At 34.4% G+C, this 8,173-nt stretch overlaps 1 protein-coding gene across 1 annotated transcript; it reads left to right on the top strand.

Moving 5' to 3' along the window:
* Positions 1-2,112: 2,112 nt before the first annotated feature.
* LOC135952131 (mucin-2) lies at positions 2,113-4,537 on the top strand. Its single transcript, XM_065501935.1, has 3 exons — positions 2,113-2,228; positions 2,302-2,676; positions 2,745-4,537. Exons 1-3 carry the CDS (start codon positions 2,172-2,174, stop codon positions 4,425-4,427), a joined length of 2,115 nt encoding a protein of 704 aa, XP_065358007.1. The 5' UTR covers positions 2,113-2,171; the 3' UTR covers positions 4,428-4,537.
* Positions 4,538-8,173: the final 3,636 nt, after the last annotated feature.

The raw sequence follows: 8,173 nt of genomic DNA, 5'->3' as shown, positions 1-8,173 counted from the left end.
TACCGTGTGCTATCTTATTAACTGTTGATGCATTTAAACTATATATAGGGCCATTCAAAAAATTCTGATTAAATTCTTATGAATTTAAAAAATATATGTATATATTTTCAACCTATTTTTGTAGGTATTTTAAAGTACCATCAAAAAATTGTGTTTATGGCTTAAAAATGCGGGATTTACAATAGATGGCGTATCTATTTTTGATTTTTTCTTCTAATAACTCATTTGTCATTTTGAAAGGTAAATATCTGTCATTTATTCTCACTTAGTTATTGAAAATTATAGTGTTTCTAGTTTGGTAAGATTTAGTTTTCATGTTCTTCGAAAATGTCGAATTTTGTGCCAACAAAGCGTCATATAATTTGAAAAAAAAGTGATGCTGAAGCATATAGACTGCATCGGTGTCAACATGCGAGAGATGGTTTGTGCGTTTGACACCGAGCACAAATATCGCCCAGTCCAGCCAAATGAGTTTGAAGACCAAGAACTGGAGACATTACTCCATGAAGATTGTTGTCAAACTCAACAAGAGCTTGCAAAATCATTGGGAGTAGGATTCACCCAAAAGCAGTGAAATTGCTTATAGCACGAATTGAAGCTGAGAGACTTTGAATAACGATTTTGTATTTTGTCTGCTTCAACGCTCTAAAATAAAATCATTTTGCATCGCATCATCACTTGCGATGAAAAATGGATCCACTACGATAACACGAAGCGTAAGAGATCGTATGTGAAGCCCGGCCAGCTAGCCGAATCGACACCAAAGCCAAATATCCATGGCGCTAAGGTAATTCTCGTTATTTGGTGGGACCAAAAAATTCCTATCTATTATGAGCTACTGAAATCTGGCGAGACCATAACAGGGAACCTTTACCGCACGCAACTGATTTGTTTGAAGCGAAAATATGCGGCAAGATATAAAACTGTAATATTCCATCATGACAACGCTAGGCTATATGTTGCAATAGCTATTAAAAACTATTTAGAATTAAGTGGTTGGGAAGTTTCCCCTCACTCCCTTTGCAGAACACTCACTCTGGGATAGACTTCACTTCAGAATAGGGTATCGGAAATTGGCTTGATTCGTTCTTGGTCTCGCAATATGAACAGCCCTTTTGGCTCTGAATCATATGGTCAATACAATGGCCAATACTTTGAATAAATTTGTAAAATTTGTATTAATCCCGCAGAACTCAGTTTTTCTTCATCGTGTCAGATGAAAAAATTATATAAAATGAAAATACTTCAACCCAAAAAGTTTAGCAGTCCTTAAAAATATATGCTTTTCCCCAGAGACAAAAATTTTGTTTGAGAACACTCAAAAAATATTATTTTCATAAAAATGTTCCCATTATAGCTTTTGTAGTTGCGATGTGGTCAACATACGCTTAAAATTGGATATGTCCTGGGATACCTTTCCTGAGCTCTTTAATTCTTTTTTTGACGAGGGCCCAAATCCACAGGCCGAAGTTCTGTACAGTTGGGTTGATTTGACTCTTGGGTGGACAGTTGGGTGAATTTGACTCCCGTGGTACAAAATTTTGCTAATTAAAGTGATTCTCAGAAGTAGGCCTTATATTGGAGCTATGACTATGACTAAGAACATGTATCACTATAATTGTTCCTTAACTATATTAATAAATATTACAATTGAAAATAAAGTACATAATTAAATGCATTTTACAAGTACCAGTGATTAATAGGCTCATAAATTCTTACTAAAAACTTAATTGTCTGACATAGTAAGGGCCAAAAGAAGATAAGTTATCATCAACTGGCGATTCCCAACGTCTAGCTACGTTACTGCCTAAATCAGGTATTATCAAAAAGATATAAAAAGTTTTGATAAGAAAGTGTTGAAAACAAATGATTCTAAGAATTAGGCAAATATATGCATGTAGTTATATATATTTTAATAAAATAAAATTCTACAATGGCATGTTATAAAAATTATTTAGACACTTTATCAAATGCTGTGAGTCAGTGTTATATTATTGTATAAAATGAAATTATTGTATTTGTAATTAGTTATTTATTATCATTCTGTTATCTTTGATAAAAGTAAATAAATAAATAAAAACACAGAAAAAAGCTAAATTTTGTATATTTAAATATAATGAATGTGAAAACATTTATTTAATTCGGAAGTGAAAACTAGACGAAACGCAACCATGAAAGTTGCATATGGTGTTTTGGCCATAGTATTGCTGGTCTTCAGCAATAATTTGGTAAGTTTTATATGGATTTTCTTTTAATAATGTAATAAATTTAATCATTTAGTTTTACTTCTTTCAATACTAGACTTCTGGTTATGTTTTGGACTCAACTGAAAATAGAAATGAAGATTTAAGTGATACGATTCAAGCATGGAATCTATTATACGATGCCATTTTCAAGAGTAACGACGTGGAAAAACATTTTAAACTGCCTGAAGATGTTCCCATTGGTTTGGAAAACTTCCAATGTTTTCTAGACTACAAATTGAGAAATATAGAGATATTGTCACAAGTTGGCCAGGAAATCAGACAATGTGTTGATGTTTCTTCGAAGGATTTGGAACATTATTTTAAACGACACTCTTTTAAGCGCCTAAGGAAACATTTGTCACGTGACATTATACGTTGCAAGAACAGAAGTAAGGATTCTGATTCATATCTGGACTGTTTTGTTGATGTTGTAAGTAGAAAATTGTGTTTTTAATAAAATTGGCTTGAGTTTTTTTATTGGTATACTTTAATATTTAGGTTCTTAAAAGTTTTAAAGATTTGAAACTTGAAAATCAACATGTTAACAAGGCTACCAAAAAGTGTGTACGTTTCGCATTAGAACAGCTGTCTAGTGATTTAATTAATACAAATGAAAAACTACAAACTTGTTTGGCAGATAACTCGTATCCTCCATTAGCTGTAAACTCTACGGTTTCTCCGCAATTAAACTCTACTTGGAGTCCTGTGCAAAATTCAACTTGGGGTCCCTGGCCCAACACAACCTGGAATCCCTGGCCAAATACAACATGGAATCCTTGGCCTAATACCACATGGAATCCCTGGCCCAACACAACCTGGAATCCCTGGCCTAATACCACATGGAATCCTTGGCCCAATACCACATGGAATCCTTGGCCGAACACAACATGGAATCCCTGGCCTAATTCAACTTGGAACCCTTGGGAAAATAGTACCGCAGTACCACCAAATTTGAACACAACTTGGAGTCCCTGGCCCAACACTACATGGAATCCTTGGCCTAATACCACTTGGAATCCCTGGCCCAACTCAACCTGGAATCCATGGCCAAATACGACATGGAATCCCTGGCCTAACACAACATGGAATCCATGGCCTAATTCAACTTGGAACCCTTGGGAAAATAGTACCGCGGTACCACCAAATTTGAACACAACTTGGGGTCCCTGGCCCAACACTACATGGAATCCTTGGCCTAATACCACTTGGAATCCCTGGCCCAACACAACCTGGAATCCATGGCCAAATACGACATGGAATCCCTGGCCTAACACAACATGGAGTCCCTGGCCTAACTCAACTTGGAATCCTTGGGAAAATAGTACCGCAGTATCACCAAATTTGAACACCACTTGGAGTCCCTGGCCCAACACTACATGGAATCCCTGGCCTAATACCACATGGAGTCCCTGGCCTAACTCAACGTGGAATCCCTGGCCGAATACCACATGGAATCCATGGCCTAATTCAACTTGGAACCCTTGGGAAAATAGCACCGCAGTACCACCAAATTTGAACACAACATGGAGTCCATGGCCAAATACGACTTGGAATCCCTGGCCTAACTCAACATGGAATCCTTGGCCGAATACCACATGGAGTCCATGGCCTAATTCAACTTGGAACCCTTGGGAAAATAGTACCACAGTACCGCCAAATTTGAACACAACTTGGAGTCCCTGGCCCAACACAACATGGAATCCCTGGCCCAACACAACATGGAATCCCTGGCCCAACACAACATGGAATCCCTGGCCGAATACCACTTGGAATCCCTGGCCCAATACAACCTGGAATCCCTGGCCCAACACAACATGGAATCCCTGGCCGAATACTACTTGGAATCCATGGCCTAACACAACCTGGAATCCCTGGCCTAATACCACATGGAATCCCTGGCCCAATACCACTTGGAACCCTTGGCAGAATAGTACCGCATTACCACCATCTGTTAATTCAACATGGAACCCTTGGCCCAACTCCACCTGGAATCCCTGGCAAAATACAACATTAAGTCCAGCACAAAATCTCACCACTACGTCGCCATCCTCGTCCAATACCACTTGGAGTTCGCCACTAAACACAACAGAGAACGGCAATAATGTTACGACAACAATTGCAACAGATACTCCTACTACATGGTGGGGCAAGGTATGGAAAAAGATTACCTCAATATTTTAAAAAAAATTAACGTCATAAGATAAAGAAAAATCATTGTAAATAAAATTCAAACATTAAGTGTAAATAATAAAACAGTCAAGCAATATAAAAATAAAATAATAATTTTTAAATACACGTTTTTTGACGTTATTGATAAAATACAGTGGGAGATAAGAGAACAATTACAAGATAAAAACAAGTAAGAGTACTATATTCGGCCGTGCCGAATCTTAAATACCCTCCACCTAAATATGATGGTATAAAAACTGAAATAATATAACAATTGTTAGAAAGACTGGTTTAAGCAGAAGATATATTATTTCAAATGTTTAAGCAGAAGATATTTTATTTCAAATGTACAAAAAAAAATTCAGCAATTTATAACTGAAATTCCTATTAGAACGTATGGAATTGAACAATTTATATACTTAATAATTAGTTAACACGTTTGGATCAACATTTTGCCCATTTAACCTAAAGTGAAGAAACAGAGTATAAAAAAGGTATACTAATATATTTAGACAAATTTCAAAATATTTGGTTGTGTTACTTATGTGTGAGCTATGACCTATTATGACTCGATTGTCATAAAATATTTTTACGTGATTTTTATGTATTTATATGAGAGCTGTGGCCAATTATGCACCAATATTCACAAAATTCAGTATTATGATTTTTGAATACAAATTACTGATCTGTGTACTATTTTGGTTTAATATATGGATGCTATGACCTATTATGGTCCTAAGTGTTTAAGGGCTATTTTTGTAGAATTTCATATAAACAACGCTATTAACAAGAGTGGACCTTATATGGGAGCTATGCCGAATTATGGACCAATATTTAAAAAATCTTGTAGTACGATTCTTGGATACAAATTAATGATCGGTGTAAAATTTTGGTTCAGTATAGATTTTTTTGGATATTTGTGCAGGTTAATGTGTTTTCCTGGAGTCGTTCTTATATGGAAGTTATGACCAATTATGGGCCTATCATCATAAAATTTGGAACATCGATTTTTGTATATAGTGAATAAATTTGTTTTGGATTTCAACCTGATAACTATATTTGTAAGAAATTTATGAGGATTTTAGTGATTTTCGGGAGTGGACCTTATACAGGAGCTATGGATAAATATGGACCGATATTCACAAAATCCAGAAGTATGATTACTGGATACAAATTATTGATCTGTGCGTTATTTCATTTTGATATCGATATGTTTTTAATATTTTTTAAGGTTAATATATTTTTTCGGAAATGGGCCTTATAGGGGAACTGCGACCAATTATCGGCCAATCTGCATAAAATTTGGTACAGTGATATCTATATATATGAGTATAATTTTTGTCGAATTTTAGCATGATAAATGGATTTATAAGAGATTTATGAGTACTTAACTGATTTTTGGAAGTTGACCTTATATGGAAGCTATGGTCAAATATGGACCGATATTCACAAAATCCAGTAGTATGATTTCTAAGTATAAATATACGGATGTGTGTGAAATTTTGTTTTGATATTGATATTTTTTAGATATTTATGTAGGTTATTGTGTTTTTCGGAAGTGGTCCTTATATGGGAGCTATAACCAATTATGGACCGATCTTCATAGAATTAGGTACAACGATTTTGGTATATATGGGGATTATTTATGTCGAATTTCGACTTGATAGCGACATTTATAAGACATTTATGCTTATTTAAGAGATTTTCGGATTTACTTTATATGTGGGCTATGGTCAAATATGGGCTGCGAAAAATTTTGTAATATAATTTTTTTTACCACGAAACTTATTTTTGCTGTATTTTCTATGGATAGTGCTATTCTGTAGGCGTTTATAGACCATAGCATCATATTTCGAGAAGAAATTTGTATGGGGGCTAGGAGAAATCATTGACCGATTCTTATAATTTTCACCAGAGTTACTCCTTTTATCATGAAAGTAACGAGTGCAAAATTTTACGATATTAGCTGCCATATATTTACATAAAATTTCCAAAAATATGTGAAAATTATCAATTTTTTTTTAATTCATAACTTTGGTTCCACTTTACCGATTTCGCTGATTTTCAATACCCGACTGCTTAGGACAATAGTAAACATTTTTCTTGCAACTCTACTAAGTTTGTTTGTGTATTTTGGACGTGGGCGTGCTTTACACGGACGGACAGAGAGACGGACATGGCTCAATCGACTTAGAATTTCATAAGGATCAATAATATATATACTTTGTTGGGTCTCAGATGAATATTTCTCAATGTTACACACAGAATGACAAACTTATATATACCTTCATTCACCACTTATGGTGGTGGAGGGTATAATAAATATAGCAGATATTTAGAGAATGTGGTTTTAAACTTTATTATATACATGTTGAGCTTCTGTAGGTGGTAGAATGCAGTCCGATTATTAATGTTCAAGACATTTTCTGAGGGGGACCTGCGATACATATTACAGTATAATTTCAGAGTATTTAGAATTTATTTGTGCAACATTTTATCAGGATTTCCGCATAATCAACATATCTATAGCTGCTCAAACTGTATTCTGGTCAGACATTTGTATAAAGGCTAGGTGAAATCATTGACCGATATTGCCTATTTTCAATTCCAAACAAACCTTCTCATCACAGAGTAATTTTCAGCCATCTAGCTCCTTTCCTTTGTGCCATATCGTATTTTCAACAGACCGACAAACGGACGGAAATAGCTAGATCGCCTTAGAATCTTACGAGGACCCATAATCTATATTGCAACAAAAATATACAAACGGAATGACAAAATCAATTTAACCCCCATCTTTTTTAATGGTGAGTATAATAAGTATGTACATTACATATGAAATATTAAAGTAAGTAAATACTCGTATACATTTTCAAGTTTCTTCACATTAAATTTAATCAGTTTATTACAGGATTCCAATTTAAATCCACTGCTCCCTAATAAACATATTTTTATATTTTTTTACGGAAATCATAACCTTTTTCCACCTTTCTGCCGTTATGATTTTTTAGCCTCCCACATTAATCATGTTTTAGGGAAACAATTTATTTTTTGGTAAATCACGTGTCAAAAAATAAATGTCCCTTTTTTATGGAAACAAAAATAAACCTAAAAATATCATACACCTCCCAGGAGTATGTATGCTTAACATTTCCACATAGTTTATGTAACTAATAATAACTCAATAGAATAAATGACACAGTCATTACAAACACTCATGCAGGAACTTCTAAAACAAAATCCATAACTAAATGAACTTGTAACTACAGCATGTAGCAGCATCAATCTTAAAAACAAAATTCGTTTATATTCAAAAACATAAATGAAAAGAAAGGAAAAATAACTGATATAAGGATAATAAACGTTAAGAAGATAATGTTGCAGAGAAAGAGAAAAATGAAATACACATTATCATACCTTCTGATGTAGGCGACATAGCATGTAAATTTCGTCATGCATACAAAGGAATGTCATCAACTAAATCACCAATGCCACCATCGCCATTAGCATCATCTACTATAATGATAAATCTGCTTTAGTTAGCAATGGGATGTAGGAGCATTAAAAAGAATGAAGAAAAAAAAGGAAATATGAAGAACAAAATAAATGTTAGGTTTAGTAGACATTGCTGTTAACTATATGTCTAAACTATTTACATAGATGGGAAAAATCGACTCAAATCTGGTTCGTTGTTTGATGAAGAAGGTTGGCCTAGTACAGGCGCGGATCCAGGGGGATTAAAAAAGGAAAACCGAAAA

The sequence above is a fragment of the Calliphora vicina genome, chromosome 2 (assembly GCF_958450345.1).
Source record: "Calliphora vicina chromosome 2, idCalVici1.1, whole genome shotgun sequence".
Taxonomy (NCBI): Eukaryota; Metazoa; Arthropoda; class Insecta; order Diptera; family Calliphoridae; genus Calliphora; species Calliphora vicina.
Note: the sequence above shows the minus strand (reverse complement) of the source record. Positions and strands in the feature narration are given on the sequence as shown.

What these genes read in the sequence shown, in the direction of transcription:
- LOC135952131 (XM_065501935.1), top strand. Translation starts at nt 2,172, where the DNA reads ATGAAAGTTGCATATGGTGTTTTGGCCATAGTATTGCTGGTCTTCAGC. An exon ending in TGGTCTTCAGCAATAATTTG is followed by an intron (nt 2,229 to 2,301) that starts GTAAGTTTTATA and finishes TTTCAATACTAG; the next exon opens with ACTTCTGGTTATGTTTTGGA. An exon ending in TGGACTGTTTTGTTGATGTT is followed by an intron (nt 2,677 to 2,744) that starts GTAAGTAGAAAA and finishes TTTAATATTTAG; the next exon opens with GTTCTTAAAAGTTTTAAAGA.